The following is a 22334-nucleotide window of genomic DNA, read 5'->3' on the forward strand; positions in this document are numbered from 1 at the left end:
ATAAGATACTTCTACAAAAAGAAAGTAAATGGATTCACTTATTAAATATGCTGTCACCTAAATGGCTTAATGAATCATTAGGACTACAATGTTTTCTTTAATGATTGTCATTTCTGTCATTTTTTGCCATTTTCTGTTAGTCATTTTTTGACATGTTTGCCGATAGGTATGTCTAGTATGATGCCCCATTAATCATCATTTTTTGATTATATGATATTTCATCTACTTTGGTCAGGTATTAATTCGTGTTTGCATGTTCTATATATGTGGCAGTGTGTGATTTGCCTCTGCTGATCATATGCTAAGTTTTATATTTTTAGGTTTCTCTGTTTAGGTTTAACAGCAGACGCGTTGCCTTAACAACGCATCCACTTTATAACCTATTTGTTTCCTGGAGTGGCGCCGCCCGGTGACGTCATCGCGACAGTGCTGTGTTTGTTCTGCGCGTGTGGTTTTGGCAGGCCCGGTCGGTGTCACCCAGGTGAGTACAATGATTAATCATCATTGTCAAGTGTTTTATGGTATATATATATGTATTTGTCTGTGCATGTTGTTTATACTGTCTGTCCCTGAAGACGGGGGAATAACCCCGAAACGCCGTAGGAATAAAGGACTTTTACTTTACCGCATGATCAAGTCTGCTGAGTGCCGCTCATTTGTGCTACTACATATATATATATATATATATATCTATACACATACACACCGCAGATTATATATATATATATATATATATATATATATACAGTCACACACATATATATATATATATATATATATACACACACGTATATATATATACACATATATATATATATATATATATACACATATATTAAACAATAAAATTATTAAAATCTTTGATAAGAAGGATCATACCTTTTTATCGGGAACAGCATGGAGATTCGGGCTGCAGGATTAGCAGCAGCCAGCAGGTCATCCCCGTCAGCAGTAACAGCCCTGTCACAATCACAAGGGCAACCTTCACGGAGCTGATGCTTTCCTTTCCGGCTGTCGGGCACTGTGGAGCGGCTGCACTGCATGACGTCACACAGCGCAGAGAAAGCACATGTGCAACTCAGGGAGGGCTTATTATGCCTTCTACTGCGCTGCCAATCAAGGAAAACGTGTGGTATCAGGGCTCCTGGCCTTTCTGAATTATATCCTCTATATTCCTCCCTGAGACCTTGCCAGTGCCCTACCTGAGTTTCCCATCAGGAACATAGCAGGCAGTAGTGATTACAGAGCTTGAGGAAGCTTCCTGTCTCCCTAAAGATTAAGGCCTACTGTCCTCATTGGAGCCGGGACCTTGATTTTTGCAGAGACCCAGGCACCCTTTGCTGTGATCAGGCAGCTCCCCAGCTGACTTTTCTGCTGGCTGTGCTGGTGCAGCCAGCCAGGTACAGTTAGTGCTGACTGCTTTTCAGAGATGGGGGCCCGGGTGGCAGCGGTGCTGCAACGGCAGCCAGGAGCATCAGTCCAGGAGAGCTTCTAAACAGCTCTGACGGCATTTGAAAAGCCGGCCGCGAGCCAATCACAGCTCCCGGACCAGCAGTCAATCAGGAGCAGCCGCTCCTGATTGGCTGCCGTTCCGCGATCGCAGGCTGGTTCGTGGCCGCAGGTGTTGAATGTATGTAGTTCCATGAACTCGCCTTGCATCCCCTGTCTGCCAGTGTGTGTAGCACCGCTGCAACCCGGGCCCTCCTCTCTATCTCTTTCCTCCGGGCCCGGGACTTGAGGCCCGGCGGTCCCCCCCTGATGGCGGCCCTGTACGCAAGGTCCGTAATCAAGACTCCATCGAGATAGATGGCCAGAGGATCCAGATTTTCCAAGTTCTGTCTACTCTCCAGAACCACAGAGCCCTCAGACCTCTTATGGTGGAATTACGCAATCTCAATTTGCGCTATAGATGGGGCTTCCCTTTCAGTCTACAGGTAATGCACCAGGGGAAACAGCTCATCCTTAAAGATCCTTCGGATTTGTCTTCCTTCTGTGTCGCTTTGGGGATTACTCCTCCCCAGCTCCTGCACAATAGACCCTTTTCCATCTGCGCTTCAGATGGACAACAGCAGATGGCAAGTTGTTGAACACCCAGCAAAGAGTCTCAAGCATCGTAGAAGACCATCCGAAAGTCGGGTGACATGAATTTCTTTTGGTCTGCTCTGCCTTGTTAATCCCATGGACCTGGGTTTAGCTAGCCTATATATTACAGGGATTTTTTTGCATAGTCACCTGTTTTACGGAATTATCACACTGTTTACCATCATCCTTCTTTACAGTTACAGATGGTTATATCTCCCATTTCAACTGTGAACTTACTGCCTGGACTCGTGCTAACCCAGAGGTTTTGGGAGTATGGCTCACTTTTGTGCCTTGCATGTTTGATATGTTTTTCCCATGTTCTTTCGGTCTGTATATTTTGACAGATTCTCTTCACTCTTTTTTATTTTCCATGGTTTGATGTTATATTGACGTGTTTTTGGAAGAATTGTGTCTTAGGTCTACCTTAGATTTTATATTTTGAGACTGTAGATGCTTAGGTAGTTCTCTGCACTATTAGTTTACTGTGTTTTTCTAGTTTCGGCGGCTGCTGTCCCTGATCCCCAGTGTCCTCCCACACCGCATATGCTTGTCCTTATGCCAGATTGTGTACGTCACACCCATGCGGTTAAGGAGCGGTTTTTCAAAGTACAACATTAATTTCATTTTGTGGAATACTGTGGATGTGTTTCTTCTTTTTTGTTGATTTAAATAAAACATTTTAATGAAAAAAAAAAGACTTACGCGAACCATGCCGAACATGTGTAAGTATATGCTGTTACATATACTTACACGTCGCAAAATGACAGATGACCAAAATGATGTTATTTCTCACGGGCCGCTAGCCAATGAGCAGCCGCTTTACATGTAGCGGCCGCTCATTGGCTGGGACTCACGTGGTACCATGAGATATAACAGATGATTTTGGTATCTATCATTTCGCGAGGTGTAAGTATATGTAACAGCATATACTTACACATGTTTGGCATGGTTCGCGTAAGTCATTTTTTGTTTTGACAAGACCCTGGATGCTACGGAGAGCGGCGCCAGGATGGAGGTGAGTATAGTATCTTTTTGCAGGTACATCCAAACAGATTTCTACATGGGACAAGTGGACCAACCAGCTGGTACAGGTAAGTATGTGTGATTGAGGTATGTGTGTAATAAATTTATACTATCTATGTAGTGTGTGTTGTGTCTTTATTTAACCATTTATTTTACAGTGGAGGTACGAGTGCCGGCTGCCTGCTGGCACTTGTAGTTCCAGAAGTGCCAAAGGGCAGGCATGCTGGCACCTGTAGTTAGATTGTAAAATACAATAGTTTACTTCTATTTTACACTTTATTACCCCCTTACCCACCGCTCCAGGGTTGCGCGGAAGAGCCCCGGGGTTCAGACCAAGCCTGAGGTTTCGGGAGGGGGGACCCATTCTTGGGGAGTACCCACCTCCCCCGAGATCCCCAGCTTGGAGTGAGATGGCTTTGGCCATGGAGACCCGGTAATAGGGTCTCCTGGCTGTGGCATTACACCCCGGTTAGTTTGGGTCCGGTACTGGTTTTTATATATAGGGGGACACCTACACAATTTTTCCCCCCTATATTTAAAACCAGCACTGGCCCTGCAGCATGGTGCTGGTTCCTAAATTATGGTGGAACCCTACTCGTTTTGTTCCCTGTAATTTTCGGAACCAGGACTGGCTGACCAGTCTGGGGCTGGTTATGGCTTTTGGGGGGGACCTTACATCATTTGAAAAAAAACACTTTTTAATATTTACAGGCAGAAACATACACAAATCACACTGATCTGTGTATGTTTCTGGCAAAGAGTTTGCTGTCATCTCAACCGAGATTGTCATCTCGACTCTTGGTAAATTTGCGAGCTGTATCTTTTAGGTGAAAAGTACTTCTGAGTTTGCCCGATGGTGATAAGATTCCAGTTTGCGATCTCACCCGAGTTTTATGAGTGAGAAGAGAGAACTCTCTCCCAAACTCACCAGTTTGCCTTTAGTAAATTTGTGAGATGAAAAACATGCCTAAACTCACCAGAGATTGTCATCTCAACCAATCTTGATTCTTAGTAAATTTACCCCTTAGTATAGTAAAGGTCTGTTCACATAATTGAACCAGAGATAGACACAGCCACACATACAGCCGTCATGAGCAATATCTGTTGTGGTTGCCTGGTATTGTCAACATTGACCCTTACAGTCTAAGGCAAACTTAGTTCACTATATATATTACAAAATAATTGGCAGGCGCTCACATTAACTGTATCATACAATAAGGAATGAGCAACAAGTGCAAGGTATAAAAGCACCAATGTCCAGTAGTATGAAGACCGCAGCTCCCTCTTGCATAAGGGATCCCGGATCCCACGGGGTGATATTCTATCGGAAGCAAAAACAGAACAAGGCGGGGTGCTCCATAGTGTGAGGTTCTGGTTTTGTTGTGGACCCGGGGTGGTAATAGAAGCAGACACAGAAGCAGATTTAAAAATAACATGGAGTTTTTAATGAGTGGCTTAACAGACATAAAAGTGGCAAAACAGAAAGTCCGGGTTTAGCACTAAAGTGATGCAATGGGAAGAAGTCCAGGTAGTGATAAAAGAAAGGCAGTCCAGTATTCCAGGTTTTGTGAGGCAGAAATGAATTACAGGCTGAAGTGAATTGCAGACTGAAGTGACTTGCAGGCTGAAGTGATAATGTCCAGAGGAAATGTGAGAGGAGGCAGGCTGCAGGGTAACAGCTGACACAGGTACTCAGGCAAGGGAGAGGCTATAGGAGGGAGCAGAGGATTCCAGCAGGGTATGGAGCAGGTCAGGTAAAGCAGGCTTAGGCAGAGATCCAACAGGCAGGCGAACAAGCTCAGGAACTCTCTCTCAGCTTGCGCTGAGAAACATGTTGCACTGGCAATGCAAGGGAGCTCTTAACTCCCCTAAATACCTAGTGCTAAGCCATGACTGGTCAGAGAGTGAGCACGACAGGATTGGCCGACTAGGTCACATGGCCGAAAGCAAAATGGTGGCGCCCATGCCAGAGCGGAACGGAAGCACCACCAAGCGTACCCAGGGAAGAGTGACAATATGCCCAAACAGGACCACGCACAGCCAATGCTTCCCGCCAGGCACAGCACCACTGCCAGACGCCCCCACCACAGCATCCTCACAGGTATCACCCGCCGACCACAATGCCGAGAAACCCTGGATGTGACACATAGTGCATAAATGATTTAATGTACAGATGTATAACAGAATGAAAATCACAGTAACAGATGTGCTTGTACCATGTGAAAAGGCTCTGTGGGCTGATTACCACATGACATAAACAGAGAAGACCCAGGCAGTCACCAACCATCGTCCAAGGAACCTTCCGGGACAAACAGCCCACGCAAGTAGCCGCCGCTGGAAGCTGAAACATGCTGATGCCACGGGGACCGAGGTAGCCGGAGGAGACGCCGGGCAACAATCTTGATCAGGCGTTCAGCCAATCAGCCCGTCCACTGGGCGGTTTTAAAGACATAAACAATGCAAGAGAAATTTGATGAACAATCTCATATATACAGATCAAGATTTCATGAGAGAGGCTATCCAGAGAAAGTTATTAATTCTTCTATGAAAAGAGCAAGGGATTCTACTAGAGACAGCCTTTTACAAAACAAAATAGTAAATAAGTCTGATGAAACTAAGGGTGCTGACTGTCATTTTGTTACCCAATACCATAACTCTGATAAAGAACTTATGAAAATTTTGAAAAGTAATTGGCATATTCTTAAATTAGACCCTGTTCTAGCTAATCATTTGCCTGAACATCCAAATGTGGTCTTTAAGAAAGCCAGGAATATTAAATCCATCATCTCTAAAAGTCAGCTGGATAGTAAGGTGCAGACGAGCAGACCTCTAAAACTTTTTTAGAACTATCAGGATGTTTTCCGTGTAGCAAATGTAAGTTTGTCCATTTGTAGAGAATGGTTCCAGAATTGTTGAAGATGGATTACATCAACCCAATAGATGTATCAAGAGTTTTATTAACTGTAATTCTACATTTGTCATTTACCTTATTATTTGTCCTTGTGGAATGAGATATATTGGCAAGACAAAGCGTATGCTTAAAATACGCATATTGGAACATATGCGTAATATAAAGAATGGGGTTACCAACCATAGCGTTTCAAAACATTTTAAATTGTGTTATGCTTGTAATCCCTCTGGTATGAAAATTAAGGGGATTGAACATGTCCCTGTAAATAGGAGAGGTGGTGACAGGGAAAAAAACACTACTTAAAAGAGAAACATTCTGGATCCTTATGTTAAATACCCAGTCACCTATTGGTCTCAATGAAGGATATGAGATCACCCCCTTCATTCATTAGGGACTTTTTATATTCTTCTTATCTCTGATATCAGGGGGCTATTCTAAGAATTGATTATTATGATTTTTATGATTATTATGATTGTTATCATTATATTTTTTATATATTTTTTTTGTTTTTTTATATTTGTCATTATATCCTGAATGCTTTTTCCTATTACATTATGTTTTATATTGATATTTAATTGTGAATTTTTTAAGTAATTTTGTGTATATGGGTAAAATTTCCTGTAATCCTCTGTGTTATACCGTGTGTTGAAATAACACTGTCTCTGAATATATGTAGTACGTTCACTACAAGTAGATGGCTGTTACTGGTATACAGGAGCGCATTGATTAACATGCCATGCTTACAATGCACGCGCTGACTATGTGGGCGTGCATTGTTGCTGTCTTTAAGACCGCCCAGTGGATGAGTTGATTGGCTGAATGCCTGGTTAAGATTGTTGCCCGGCCAGCCCTCTGACGAAGTCACCTGACTAAACGCATTAGAGCGTGGCCTTAGTGACGCGATTGTGTAGTGCCCAGCATCTCCTATGGCTAACTTGGTCCCCATGGCATCAGCACGCTTCAGTTTCCAGAAGCGGCTTCTTGCGTGGGGTGTTTGTCCCGGAAGGTCCCTTGGACGACGGTTGGTGACTGCCTGGGTCTGATCTATTTATGTCATATGGTAATCAGCCCACAGAGCCTTTTCACATGGTACAAGCACATCTGTTACTGTGATTTTCATTCTGTTATACATTTGTACATTAAATCTTTTATGCACTGTGGAGCGCCCCTCCTTGTTCTGTTTTTGCTTCCAATATACACTACCGTTCAAAAGTTTGGAGTCACTTAGAAATTTCCTTATTTTTGAAAGAAAAGCACTGTTTTTTTCAATGAAGATAACATTAAATTAATCAGAAATGCACTCTATACATTGTTAATGTGGTACATGACTATACTAGCTGCAGACGTCTGTTTTTTAAAGGAATATCTACATTGGTGTATAGAGGCCAATTTCCAGCAACCATCACTCCAGTGTTCTAATGGTACATTGTGTTTGCTAAGCGCGTTAGAAGACTAATGGATGATTAAAAAAACTCTTGTGCAATTATGTTAGCACAGTTGAAAGCGGGGTTGCGCTTTAGAGAAGCTATAAAACTGACCTTCTTTTGAGCTAGTTGAGAACCTGGAGCATCACATTTGTGGGTTCGATTAGACTCTCCAAATGGGCAGTAAGAGAGAACTTTCATGTGAAACTCAACAGTCTATTCTTGTTCTTAGAAATGAAGGCTATTCCATGTGAGAACTTGCCAAGAAACTGAACATTTCCTACAACAGTGTGTACTACTCCCTTCAGAGAACAGCACAAACAGGCTCTAACCAGAGTAGAAAGAGAAGTGGGAGGCCCCGATGCACAACTGTGCAAGAAGACAAGTACATTAGTCTCTAGTTTGAGAAATAGACACCTCACAAGTCCTCTACTGGCAGCTTAATTTAATGGTACCCGCAAAATGCCAGTGACAACGTCTACAGTGAAGAGGCGACTCTGGGATGCTGCCCTTCTAGGCAGAGTGGCAAAGAAAAGCCATATCTGAGACTGGCCAATAAAAGGAAAAAATTAATATGGGCAAAAGAACACAGACATTGGACAGAGGAAAAAAGTGTTATGGACAGACGAATCGAAGTTTGAGGTGTTTGGATCACACTGAAGAACATTTGTGAGATGCAGAACAAGTGAAAAGATGCTGGGGAGAGTGCCTGATGCCATCTGTCAAGCATGTTGGAGGTAATGTGGCTGCTTGGTGCTTGTAAAGTGGGAGATTTGTACAAGGCAAAAGGGATTTTGAATAAGGAAGGCTATCACTCCATTTTGCAATGCCATGCCATACCCTGTGGACAGCGCTTGATTGGAGCCAATTTCCTCCTCCAACAGGACAATGACCCAAAGCATACCTCCAAATAATGCAAGTACAATTTAGGGAAGAAGCAGGCAGCTTGTATTCTGAGCCGGACGCTCTGACAGAGTGCTCTGAATCAGGGCTGTCCCTCTTACTGTTTGGAGCGGCCTCCTGGCCACTCACATATCTGTGGGTGACCACCCACAGCTATAGCGAACAGCCAAAATGATGGTCGCGATGGTCAAGACCATCGCGACCATTAGGCTTGCGACGAGACCGTTGCGGTAGGGTCTTGCTGCCGCAAGCCCTGGAGTGCTTTTGGCTCTATCAGAGCCAAAAGCACTCCCACTGACATCACTAGTGATGTCAGTGGGGCCGGCCCCAGACGGTAGGCGTTCCCATGGGAACGCCTCCGCCTGGGCAGCCACGCTCCAGGCACGCCCACCAAAGGGGGTGTGCTGTCAATCACCATCGACAGCACGCCCCCTTTGGTGCGTTGGCCGGGTCTCGCGCATGCGCATGACGGAGCCGCCTCCGTCGTGCGCATGCGCACTTGGGCAACATCAACCTGCTTGCGAGCGCTCAGCGCTCGTGAGCGGGTCTGAATTAGTCCCTCTGTCTGTAATGGAGTGACCAGCGCAGTCACCAGATCTCAAGCCCATTGAGCTGTTGTGGGAGCAGCTTGACTGTATGGTAAACAAGAAGTGCCTATCAAGCCAATCCAACTTGTGGGAGGTGCTTCAGGAAGCGTGGGGTGAAATTTCTTCAGATTACGTCAACAAATTAACACCTAGAATGCCAAAGGTCTGCGATGCTGTAATTGCAGCAAAAGGAGCATTCTTTGACGAAAGCAAAGTTTGAAGGACAGAATTATTATTTCAAATAAAAATCATTATTTCTAACCTTGCCAATGTCTTGACCATATGTTCTATTCATTCTGCAACTCATTTCATAAATAAAAGTAATTTTCCATGTAAAACATGAAATTGTCTGGGTGACCCCAAACTTTTGAACGGTAGTATCTATCTATCTATCTATCTATCTATCTATCTATATATATATATATATATATATATATATATATATATATTCCATAGACAAAAAACCTTATGGTTTCACATGTCCCATTATGGCTGCATAGACATGATCTGAAAATTCAGAAAGCCTATTGATTTTCTGCACTCAAACTTCAAAAAGCAATGATATGGTATGCCATCACACCCTGTTGTTAATGGCAGATTAAGCACTCTCACAGAATGAGATTGCTGCCACTCACAAAATGGTGGAGCTGCTAATTCACAGAATTGCCAAAATACGGGGGAAAAATGACATAGAGGTCCCCCGTAAGTTGTGCAACCAACACTGGGCTCTGATCTGGTCCTGGAAATACAGGGGGAAAAATTAGTAGGGTCCCCCTGTATTCTCCACGACCAGCACCAGACTATTTCTAATGGGGGGCTAATGCCAGAGCCAGGGGAGCCCTTTCACTGTGCCCCCCAGCCGCAGCATCAGCCCTGACCACTAGTCAGTCCAGGCTGGGGACCCCCGCAATAGAGGGGTCCCCCTCCTCAGGGCACCCCAGGCCTAGGCTGATAGCCTGGGGCTATCCCCAGCACCCCTGGGCGGTGGGTGCTGGTTTGATTGTGTGATGTGGTGCATTTTAAAGAATATTTTATTTTGCAGGTGAACTATAGGTCCCAGCACACCTCCCTGCATGCTGGTACTTGGAAACCACAAGTACCAGCATGCTGGGCATTAGGGCCCACTGCCAACTGTAGTCCACCTGTAAAAAAAATATTAAAATAACACAACACACTTTAATATTGTAATATTTTATTTTACAGGTCTTCACCTGGGGGACAGCGGCCTTAACTCTTTTATGTGGCCGCCACCACCCCAGAGCTTAGGCCTCTTCGTCTGGCGGGTGCCAACCCGCCAGGGCTTCAGCAACTTCACCTGGTGAGCACCAACCCGCCAGGGCTTCGGTGTCTTTGCCTTGTGGATGCCAACCCACCAGGGCTTCGGCGTATTCGCCTGGCGGGCACCAACCCGCCGGGGCTTCGGCGTATTCACCTGGCGGGCACCAACCTGCCAGGGCTTCGACATGTTCACCCAGTGGGTGGTAGCCTGTGTTAGCTCTTTTTGTGGCCGCCTCCCACTAGGACTTCTGGTGTCTTTGACTGGCGGGTGCCAACTCGCCAGGGCTTCAGCGTCTTCACCTGGCGGGCGCCAACCCACTAGGGCTTTGAAGTCTTCACCTAGTGGGCGGCAGCCTGTGTCAGCTCTTTTCTGTGGCTGCCTCCCACTAGGACTTCCGGCGTCTTTGCCTGGCCGGTATCAACCCGCCAGGGCTTCTGTGCCTGCGCCTACTGGGCGGCAGCCTGTTAGCTCTTTTTCATGGTTGCCTACCACTAGGACTTCTGGTGTCTTCACCTGGCAGGCGCCAACCCGCCAGGACTTTGGCGTCCTCACCTAGTGGGCGACAGCCTGTCAGCTTTTTCATGGCTGCCGCCCACTAGGACTTATGGCATCTTTGCCTGGCGGACACCAACCCTCCAGGGCTTCGGCGTCTTTGCCTGGCGGGCGCCAACCCGCCAGTGCTTCGGCATCTTCCCCTGGTCGGGTGCCCACCCGCCAGGGCTTCTGGCATCTTCACTTGGGGGGGTGGTTGCCATCTCCCCAGGGCATCTGTGATCCTCTTCAGGTGCCGCCGCCTCCAAGGACATCACGAATCGTGACTGGCTCGCGGCGTCCATCTTTGAAAATCAAAGATGGCCGCCACGAGCCAATCACAGCTCACGTCATCGCCGGCGGCACCCAGCAGCTGCGGGACCGGCAGCGGACATTCGAACACTGTTCAAATGTCGGGGAGGATACCCGATTTACTGACATCGATTGTGACATGTGACAAATCGTGGATTCGTCATTATAATCCGGAATTTAAACAACAGTCCAGTGTATGGAAATGCGAATTCACCTCTGCCCAAATAATTCCATGTGATTCCATCAGCGTGTAAAGTTATGCTCCTGTAGTTCTTTAATGCGCATGGTATGATCCTATAGCACTGGGTTCCCTGTGGACAATTAACAGTGACTACTATGCAAACATCCTTAAAAACCCATTTGCATGGAGCCTTGAGGAAGAAGAAACCACATTTGCTGAAGAAACAGTGGTTTTTGCTCCAAGACAATGCCCGACCACGTTACTGCTATTGCATTGGCAGCACTGACTGAAATTAATGGGACAGCACTGGAACAACCTCCATATAACACAGACTTAGCACCCTGTGATTTCTGGGCATTCACAACCCTAAAAAAACAAATGCGTGGAAAGAATTTCTCAATAGATGATGAAGTGAAAAATGTCACAGCTGCAACACTAAAAGTGATGTCACAAAACAATCTACTGCACGACTTTGAATCATTCTTGAAACGCTGCAAAAAAATATATTGAATGTGAAGGACGCTACTTTAAAAAAGAAAAATGTTCAGATCCTGTGGAGTTATCCGATTTTGAATAAAAAAAATCAGTGTCATTACTTTTCATTTAGCCCGCGTACTGTATATATTGATATCCCCTTGAAGAAGTCTATTGGACAAACGAAACGCATTGAGAGCCTTTTCACCCCTCTGTTACCAGGGACCTCTATCACCCCAATAGAGATAAGCTTGACTTGGATTTTAAAATATTTTTTTACTTATTTATGCTTAAATATCTACCTCATTTGTATACTGTGTTGCATGTGTAGTGTATTATATGTATATTACCCTCATTATCTCTTTTTTTAATCTTTGCATTTTTACCTTCTCTGGTTTGTGAGTTGATGAAATACAATCCTGGTTTTTATATATTTATCCCGGTTTTATACTGTGGTTGTCAGAACTGGGCTAATGAGATACGGTCTTTGTTATATTCATTGCTCGCTATTTGTGCACGATATGCACTGTAAGTAGCACTTTGAAGTATTGGCACTAAAAAGCACTCTGATCCTATTTCACTTTCTACACACACACACACACACACACACACACACACACACACACACACACACACACACACACACACACACATAAATATTAAACGGTCTGTGGTCTGGCACTCACACCTTGTATGCTATTACAATGAATGCTGGGGTGATCCTTATAGTTCCCACTATCATATGGGTAACCCAATAATAACCAGAGGTAAATTCACAGGGGGGGGGGGGAGGAGAGAGAGAAAGAGAAAAAAAAAGAGAGAGAGAGGGAGAGAGATATCTCCACTAACCTGACTCTTACACCTGGAAGCCAGGTGGATTTTTACTTTAGATTCTGCATTCGTCTAAGGGTCGGATTTTTACATGAACCGCGCTCTGCCAGTTCCTGCTGGGTTCCCGTGCTTTTGTTCTGTTTCTTTTGGCTTATTAAAAAATGTTTCCAGTTCATTACTGGTCTCGAGTTCATTATTTTTTTGACAAAATATGTGAAGGAACCCCTGCGACAATTAATATGCGTAAGGGTTGATATGGAAGAACTGACAATCACCACACTGCTATATTATTTATAAATCTTTACTTATAATAAACTATAATATAACAATATCAAATTGATTGGTCAATATACAATGTAAAAGTCGCCATATTATAGTGATACAATTCTTAAATACACTATCACAAAAATGTATTGCTGAGAGGTGAATCCAAAACATAAAAAAACATATATAGGGGAATTCAATATGGAGCGAAGTTTTTGCGTTAATATCGCACCTATGACATCATTATCGCAGGTTTTAGTTTTACACTGTATTCAATTTCAAAGACTTTTCGAGGGTTCGAAAAGTCTTTGAAAAAAAACAGGGATAACTTTTCACCACTAAATAGGTGGCGAAAAAAAGGCAGAATTGGGGTTTAGGGGTGAGGGCTTAAAAAAAATAGCCTGCACCCCTGGGAATAACATTTTAAAAAGAACTGTGTCAAAAAAAACTTTAAAAAAAAATAGGGACACCCCAAAAAATTAATTAAAAAATTGGGGTGAAAAAAAATAATGGGAAAAAAGTGTTTAAAAATAGGGAAATAGGTTCAGGGCTATTCTGCAAGTATGCGGGAGGTGTTTTCTAGAATAGGCTATTAGCGGCAGGTGCATAGTTGCAGAATTTTTAAAAACTTATTTTAGGGACATAAAAATATGCTAGTACCCATTTTCATGTTCCCCAAATTTGATGGGACCACTTATATAAACGAAAAAAATAACCTAAGTGCTCTTCTGCAACACTTCTTCAATGTCGGGAAAAAAACACCTGCTGCGGCTATTTAAATCCCCAACTTTCATTTGCAGGCTAAAACGGGGGTAGTCATAGTGATCCCCCATGTTTTTACAACTTTAGGGGGGTCCTACAATTTTTTCAAGGAAAATTTCTTAGTTTATCGCAAATCCCACTTCGCCAGGTCCCGTTTTCGTAGATTTTATATTGAATACGGGGATAAAGCAGGCGCGCGCCCGATACTTTATCCATGAAAAATCTCCGATGTGGAGCGAAAAGTCCAGCACGGACTTTTCGCTCCCATATTGCATACCCCTCATAATACGCAATAGGTGTCTTATATTAAATGTCTCTCATAGATAGTCTCAATATAAGAGATAAAAAACAAAAAGCAAAAATCAATCATCCAGTTCACAGGGAAAATATTGGAATGTTTCACACTAAACGTGTGATCCCGCTGCAATGCTCTCACCAAAGTGCTGATCCTATGTAATATCAGACAGCCGGCTCCATATTATTAGGAATCCTGGGAGGCATCTAATGTACAGCTCCGTTTAAGTAGATGAAATAATGTCTATTTCCAGGTAAGTAAAGCCAGGTAATTACCGGAGGAGGCTGCGTCCACGGAGAGACAGTGTATGAGCGACTCACCTGATGGTGCAATAAAGGTGCTTCAGCCGCGTCTCAATCCCAGCCTCTACTCTGACTGCCAGCAAACGTCCTCCGGGGTCGCTGAAATCCACGTCCCAGCTGCTGAACACCACCAATGTGTTTAAATGAGTCGCAATGTGTCCTGGAAGGATACCTCTGACCGGTTTCGCTCCACAATGTTGGGGCTTTATCAAAGAGTCAACACACAGGTAATTTGAGTTTATATATTTAAATTTAGTCCAGTTAGCGCTGAATGGTTGTTTTTAGTTCATTATTTTTTTGACATGCTCTGCTTTCATCAAGATTCTCTCTTTTTTTGTTTTCTTTCGCTTCAGATCAAATTTTTTAATCTTTAAATTTGTTTGGAAGCTTTTTAACATTGCATACAGTATATGTAACTTTGCCACACAGATCATGTCCTTCATGCTCTACAGTTTCTTTTCTTTCCTTGCCCTACAATCCATCGTGCTACACTGTCTTTTACTTTCAAGGAGTGCGTTATATAGCCACCAAGCATAGCTTATAGTAACACGGCATACTGAATTTCATGACTAGTTTGCCTCCCGGTTGCAGACATGACACATCTAGTACTTTTTTTTTACAGGCTACATTTGGGTTTTGCATCACTTCCAATTATGTGCTGATTTACCCAGGACATACTGTGTTTACATTGCTTGTTTTCAACTATATCCTATAGATTGTAAGCTTGCAAGCAGGGCCCTCTTACCTCTATGTCTGTCTGTTATTACCCTGTTTTGTTCTATCAATGTTTCCAATTGTAAAGCGCAACGGAATATGCTGCGCTATATAAGAAACTGTTAATAATAATATATTTTATGTCTTATTGATTCATTGTTGTACTTGATATAGACTTTATAAAGAAAGATTTCTTAAATATACATTTGGTGTCTTGATTATATCTTTTGCTATGTCCAGTTATTAATTTATCAATTATTTACTTTTAGGCTATTAGCGCAACACCAAGACTAATTTTCTGTTTGTTTGTGATTGCCTCTGGTAATCTTTATAGGGTTTTCACAGACCCTTAAGGTGGGTACACACTTGACAGATGTATCTGCAGATCGAGTGATCTGCAGATATGTCTGCAGATGATGGTCGTTCATACACACTGAATCTGCTTGTGTCCTCGGGTCCCGGCGGCTGGGTCGGGGGTGTTTCCCGCCCCCCTCCTCGCGGCTGCCGCTGTGGGTATGGACGGTCTGCAGATATTTTCAGCTCACATAGCCTTAGCATTTCCGTTTATTTCTTTATTTTCTCTAAATGTGTTCCTTAGTTAGGCTCTATAGTTCCATCCACACTTAGCTCCTTTGTTTGAGGGAACGCCTTGCTGTATTCCTGGTTATTGTCCAGGTAGGAAGTGATTTATTATACATCCCTTCAGGTTGCTCCATTCATGTTTTTCTATACATGTTTACACATTGTATTTTGATGATTTGCCCCATTTTTCACTTTATTTGTATTTGTCAGCCACCGCGCTGTCATTCACGCGGCTCGCTGTGCAACACTGAGTTGTTTACATGGTTGTCATGGGCAGTCCCCGGTTTCCCTAGACGTCACTAGAGGGCGTCGTTGCGCGCCTGACGTCACTGGGACCGGCGACGGCAGCGTGCAGCCTAGGGAGCTGGTGGTGGGCGTTATCATGGGTGTAATATAAGGCAAGAAGTTTGTTTGTGTTGTTATGCCTGATGACGGTTTGTTATTAAAACCGAAACGTTGCTGTAGCACTGGTTTCCTTATTTCTATACAAGTCCTGGACTGCCATCCCTTGCTTGAACCTATATACAGTGGCGGTTCTAGGGGTGGGCTAACAGGGCAGTCGCCCTGGGCGCCGGCCCCTAGAGGGCGCCACTGAGTCCCTAGAATGTAAAAAAAAAAAAAAAAAATCCCATAATAAAAAAAAAAACATGGGGGCATTCCAACTTTGGGCACTACTATAGGGGGCATTCCTACTGTGGGCACTACTATAGTGGGCATTATTACTGGGGCACTACTAATGTGGGCACTACTATAGGGGGCACTACTACTGTGGGCATTGTATTAGGGGCACTACTACTCAGTACTGTGGGCCTTGTGTATAAGGGGCACTAATTTGGGCATTGTGTAAAAAGGGCACCACTGTGTGTCCAATTGTAAAGCGCAACGGAATATGCTGCGCTATATAAGAAACTGTTAATAAAATAAAAATGAATAAGGGACTAATGTGTGGCGTAGTTTGAATTGGGGATACTGTATTATAAAGGGAATTACTGCATGTGGCATAATGTGCTATACAGGGCATTACTGCATGTGGCATAATGTGTTATACAGGGCATTACTGCATGTGGCATAATGTGTTATAAAAGCCATTACTGCATGTGGCATAATGTGTTATACAGGGCATTACTGCGTGTGGCATAATGTGTTATAAAGGCCATTACTGCGTGTGGCATAATGTGTTATACAGGGCATTACTGCATGTGGCATAATTGTTATACAGGGCATTACTGCATGTGGCATAATGTGTTATAAAAGCCATTACTGCATGTGGCATAATGTGCTATACAGGGCATTACTGCGTGTGGCATAATGTGTTATACAGGGCATTACTGCATGTGGCATAATGTGTTATACAGGGCATTACTGCATGTGGCATAATGTGTTTATAAAGGGCATTACTGCATGTGGCATAAGGTGTTATAAAGGGCATTACTGCATGTGGCATAATGTGTTATACAGGGCATTACTGCATGTGGCATAATGTGTTATAAAGGGCATTACTGCATGTGGCATAATGTGTTATACAGGGCATTACAGAGTGTGGCATAATGTGTTATAAAGGCCATTACTGCATGTGGCATAATGTGTTATACAGGGCATTACTGCGTGTGGCATAATTTGTTTATAAGGCGCATTACTGCACATGGCAATTATTTGCCACGAGTGGAGAGCTTGGGGGAAGCCCAGCACCTTCATAAGTGCTGGGCACGCCCCACAGTTTGATGAATTGGGGGTGTTCCGCAAGGACGCGCCCCCTTTCCGGAAGCGCGTGTGCTTTCAGCGCGTGCAGAGGAACGTCATCTACAAAAAGTTTTGGGGTTTTTTTGGGTGGGGGGGGAGGGCGCAACTGTGAACTTTCGCCCTGAGCTCCACAATGTCTAGAATCGGCCCTGCCTATATATATATATATTACACACGCCCTCATTAGCAAGTTCATTCCACTCCTAATCTCAAAAGGGCACTTTTTATTTTCCAGCCTTTCATCAAAAGGGAATTAAATAAACCCAACACACTGACGCGCAAGAGCTGCCCCCTCAGAAGCCCATTGAAAAATTACAGGCCTGGTGTCTGGAATTTCTCATTTTAATTTTTCAAAAACTAATTTCACATTCAATACCCTAGGCTGGGTTGTCGCTGAAAGTCATTTAAAAAAACACATCTGATAGGTACAAGACCTAGGCATGTTGCGGTGCCCATGTGCCCCGATGCACTTCAAGAAAGGCACTCTCTCTATCTTTTGGGAGCTGCCTCCACAAAGTAGAAATGTGCTTTGATGTGCAGAGAGATAGAAAAAACGTTGGAGGAGCTCTGTGCAAAAGTGTACATTTCCTAATGATGTCCAACCTTCTATCACATTTATACCACTCTTTTTAATTGATGTGGCCCCTTAGTGGTAATTGTCTGGTGATAATTTATTTTTTTTATTTAAACCTCGCGGACAACTGAATATGCCCCTATGTGTAGAAATTAGAATTCAGCTTTTGGTTGGAAAGACGAATTAATGCAGAAGGAAGAACCACAAAGTATATCTTGGTAACGGATAGAAAAAAAAATACAAACATTTCCTTTTACACAATTTCAATAAATCAATATTTTTTCCATTTTGGGTAGATTGGTTTTGCTGTGTGAGGAGAAATAAGCAAACTGAAGCTCTTTTCAGGAAAATCTAAATGTACTAAAAAACAAAAACAATTTAGGTATAATTGTGTGTGTGCTGCATATAATTCATGACATTGATGTAGGAATCTGAACCCCAAAAAAGTACCAAAACAGGCCCAACAGTAAAGGTGTAAATAAAATGTAGTGGCAGGTTAAACTTTTGATACAAAATGTACTCTTTTTGCGCACAATGATAGATTCTTAAAATCAACCCTCAAATCAAACTGGATAACAGGAATTCTTTGGTTGAACCCGGCCTGCTTGGGTGGGAAATGATACTTTCTTACCTATGAAACAGAAATAATATGATGAAAAGTAATCACAATGCTTAGTGTATAAAATATGTAATAAAATAACACACAGTTAACACACAGTACTATAAATGCAAACACGTTTCATAAAATAAAAAGGAGAACGACAGAAATAGAAAAACTTAGGGCCCCATTTAACAACAAGACATAACCTCTTTAGCACTCTGTAAAGGGGTTATGTCTTCCTTTCAATATTTAAAAAACAGTGGTAATCTTCCAGGCACTATTTGGTCCTCGCTGGGTGAAAGTATCATGTGCACAGCAACCCATCGCTGGCACAGATAGGCTGCCAGCAACAGAGTGGAGAACGCCATTGAGGAGGGGGATTGTTGCTGGAACTTGCCGTAGAGGTAAGTAATGATGAATACCAGTAGCATATTCGTTAGTATCACTGCCATACTAAACAAAATATGCCACTAGTAATAAGATACTTTTTAAAAGGGGCCCTAACTTTCTTATATCTGCTGCTGGATGAAGCTGAATTATGGAACAGGTCCTCAATAGCAAATTAAGTACCAGCATATTAACAATTTCTAACATTAATTCTGCATTTAAAACACATTGGTCTCCCTCCCATCACCCTCAATGTTTGTGAATATGTCAACAACATCCTCTATAGGTATTCAACACACAGTTCCACAGGCTAGGCATTCCTACACAAAAGCAATAATATTTAATTATTCTAGTTTCCTGATGGGCAGCAGTCTGACAAGTATCTTCAGTATATCTGCACTGATTGTCAATGTCTACTGAGATCTAGACAACAATGAATTTTAAATAATAAAGTGAACATAGTATGTCTTAGTAGTTACTGCATTTGTAGTGCCATAAAGCCTTTTCCTTACAGGCTGCAGGAGGAGAGACATCCACTAAGGGGGAGATTATCAAACCTTCTAAGGGGAACAAGTGGAGAGTTTTCTATAGCTACCTATAATTTTATAGAATGTACTAGGTAAATGATAGCTAGAAGCTGATTGGTTGTTCTGGCAATTTCTCCACTTGTCCTCTATAGAAGGTTTGATACATCTCCCTCTAAGGGCCGTATTCAATTAGCGGCGAAAAGTCAGAATCGGCAGAAAAGTATCGCGGATGACGACATTTCGCCAGACGGAAAAGTATCGCCGTATTCAATTGCAAAGACTTTTCCAGTCTTTGCAATGCAATGTAATAGGAAAGTCAATGCAATATAATAGGCGAAAAAGATTTGCCTATGAATAGCAGGCAGAAAAAAGTGCAGAATTACAGTTTTGGGGTGCAAACTTCGGGAAACCCCCCTGCACCCTTGGAACAGTCCCCCAAAGATAAGCTGTGTCAAAAAAATAAAAAAAGACTTTCGAAAACCCCAAAAAAGTACTTTCATTTTGGGGGCGAAAGTTGGGTGACAAACTTTAAAACTAGCTAAATAGACTTCAGGGGGGTCCCCAAGCATGGGGCAGGTGTTTTTTTGATTGCAGGTGCTCGCGGCAGGTGGATTTTTCACAACATTTAAAACTTCACTTTAGCAATTTAAAAATATGCTAGCCCCCATTTTAATGCTATTCTTCACCACTTGTGTTAATGCACTAATAGGCACCAATTGACACAACTTAAGTACCCCAAATACCTTCATCAGGGCTAATCGGGGGCATCTATAGTGACCCCCCAATGTTAGTGCATCTTTTGGGGGGTGTCAGGCTGATTTTCCCTATTTGACAGCACTTTTCGCTTGTTAGTTTCATCAGGATGCCTTTTTGCATCCTCTGGAGTTGAATAGGGCGAATAACGAGGCCGCGCCCGATAAGTTTCCGTTTCCAAAACGCGCGATGCAGGCGGAAACTCGATTCCGCCGTCGGTGGCGAAAATATCGCTGCTAATTGAATACAGCCCTCAGGGGTAAATTTACTAAAGTGAGAGTTATTCGAAGTGGAGATGTTGCCCATAGCAACCAATCAGATTCTACTTAACGTTTAACTAGCACCTTCTAGAAGATAATAGCTAGAATCTGATTGGTTGCTATGGGCAACATCTCCACTTCTAAAAACTCTCACTTTAGTAAATATACCTCTTACATTCAATTGATGATGGATATTTTAAGTCAGAATTATGTCACATGCATGCCAGTCTAGTTTTAATAAAAACAGATTTCTAGTGGAAATGTATTACTGTGCAATCTCCATGCTTAGGAGAGGAAGTTAGTAAATGCTGGTGACTTACCGACGTATAATGGTATATATGGTGTTAACTGTCCAAGTGAAATAACTAGCGCATAATTCTGCCATCCAAGTTTTGAAGTCAACTCTACCATTGTGATGTCTTTGGTGAAGGAGAAATTAAGTTTATTACCAAGATAAGAAACCCCAGTAATGTGCAGTTTGGTGAAATCATCAGAGAGAATTGGGTCAAAGTCCAGACTGTGATTAGTGATTCTAGATGAAAGAACAAAAAAGTATTCAACACCTCCTTGTTAGACAATGCTGGTAATGATGAATTTTTTTAAAAGAAATATAAAATTAAGCCAGAGAGAGTAGAGAGTAAGGCAGATGTTCTGTCTTTTTCAGTGTGTCAGGTTGCGAGGTGATGGCTGCATGCAGTGGCAAGACAAGGGGGGGGTGCGGGCCGCACCCGGGTGTCACCCACGGAATCGGTCTGATTTACCGCCACCCGCATGGCGACAGTGGCAGCCCGGCAGAGGTGAAAATCCTGATCGTTCTTTCGGGTAAGTATCGCTGACCTAATTCCCTACCCTAACACTCCTTTGGGGTGCCTAACCCTAACCTCCCCCCAAGTGCCTAACCCCCCTCTAAGTGCCTAAACCCAACCCCCCCTTACCCGCAGCCTAACCCTAAGTCTCCCGGGGGGGGGGGTGCCTAACACTATCCTCCCCCTTCCCCTAGCCTAACCCTAACCCCCCCCCGCGGCTGTCCGGGTGCCTAACTCTAAATCCCCCCTGGGAGCCCCTAACTTGACCTCCCCCCCCCTGCGGCTGTCCGCGCCTGGCACCCGGCTTACCTTCGATCAATATGCCGGGTGTCACGCTCCCGGCGTAGGTCTAATGAGAGGCGTCGGAATTTCGATGCCTGTCATTAGTACCTTGCTGGGATTAGACAGTCGTGAAGCCGGCGGTCGGGATTTCGACCATTGGCTTCCCGACTGCTTCCCGTCACCTACCGAGGGCTGACACCAAGGTGCAGACTCCCCCTCAGCAACAAGAGCCAGGTGCTGCACTGTATAATTATGTGCAGCACCCGCCCCCTGTCACTGTGAGGAAGCCGGCCGTCACTGCACTCAGCCTCCCCTGTAACCGCACCTCCGGCATCCCCGGTAATAACGGGAGGACCATGGGGCTTTGGCCACGCCCCCTTCCCAGTTTGACCACGCCCTTTCACATAAGGATACGCCCCTTTTCTGCACCACCACGCGCACACAGAGTCCCTCCCCTAAGCGGGTGACATCGTGGGGAGGGACGCCACTGGCTGAGCGGCTGAGTAGTATGCAGAGTGGCTGTGTTTGAATGATACTGTGGCAGTCTGATTTACTACCTTATGGTGATGCCAGCATATGTGCGGCTTCAAGCAGGAAGCTGCTAAACCCACTGGTTTTCAGTCCATTGTCACAACTGACATAATTAGTATTGGCACCTGCACCTGCCCCATGCTAGGTGCAAGAGCTCTGTCAGAAACAGGCTTCCCTTTCTCATACTCAGCACAGAGTAGCACAGAACTCAGGCTACACGCCTACAAGACAAAACAGTTCAGTCCGATAGCATTGTGGCCACCTAGTGTATACCCATTTCATACAAAGACAGAACTGGCCAAGATCCATTCAGCTCAGACAGAGATACGCAGCAATGCGTTATATGATAAAGCTGGCTGCTTGATTCTGCATCTGACATCACTTTGTACGGATGCAGACCTTGTATTTGCTTAGCA

At 43.8% G+C, this 22334-nt stretch overlaps 1 protein-coding gene across 2 annotated transcripts in view; it reads right to left on the reverse strand.

The window, feature by feature from the left end:
• Nucleotides 1-17966: 17966 nt before the first annotated feature.
• PGGHG (protein-glucosylgalactosylhydroxylysine glucosidase) overlaps nucleotides 17967-22334 on the reverse strand; it is a 106564-nt gene continuing 102196 nt past the window's right edge. For both annotated transcript variants that reach the window (XM_088468367.1, XM_088468368.1), the window contains exons 13-14: nucleotides 20620-20831; nucleotides 17967-18402 (exon numbers count right to left, since the gene is read on the reverse strand). In XM_088468367.1, the coding sequence (XP_088324493.1) occupies nucleotides 18335-18402; nucleotides 20620-20831 (280 nt within the window). In that variant the 3' untranslated portion in view covers nucleotides 17967-18334. The remainder of the gene's footprint in view (nucleotides 18403-20619; nucleotides 20832-22334) is intronic.

The sequence above is a fragment of the Taudactylus pleione genome, unplaced genomic scaffold (genome assembly GCF_031769625.1).
Source record: "Taudactylus pleione unplaced genomic scaffold, aTauple2 ptg000085l, whole genome shotgun sequence".
Taxonomy (NCBI): Eukaryota; Metazoa; Chordata; class Amphibia; order Anura; family Myobatrachidae; genus Taudactylus; species Taudactylus pleione.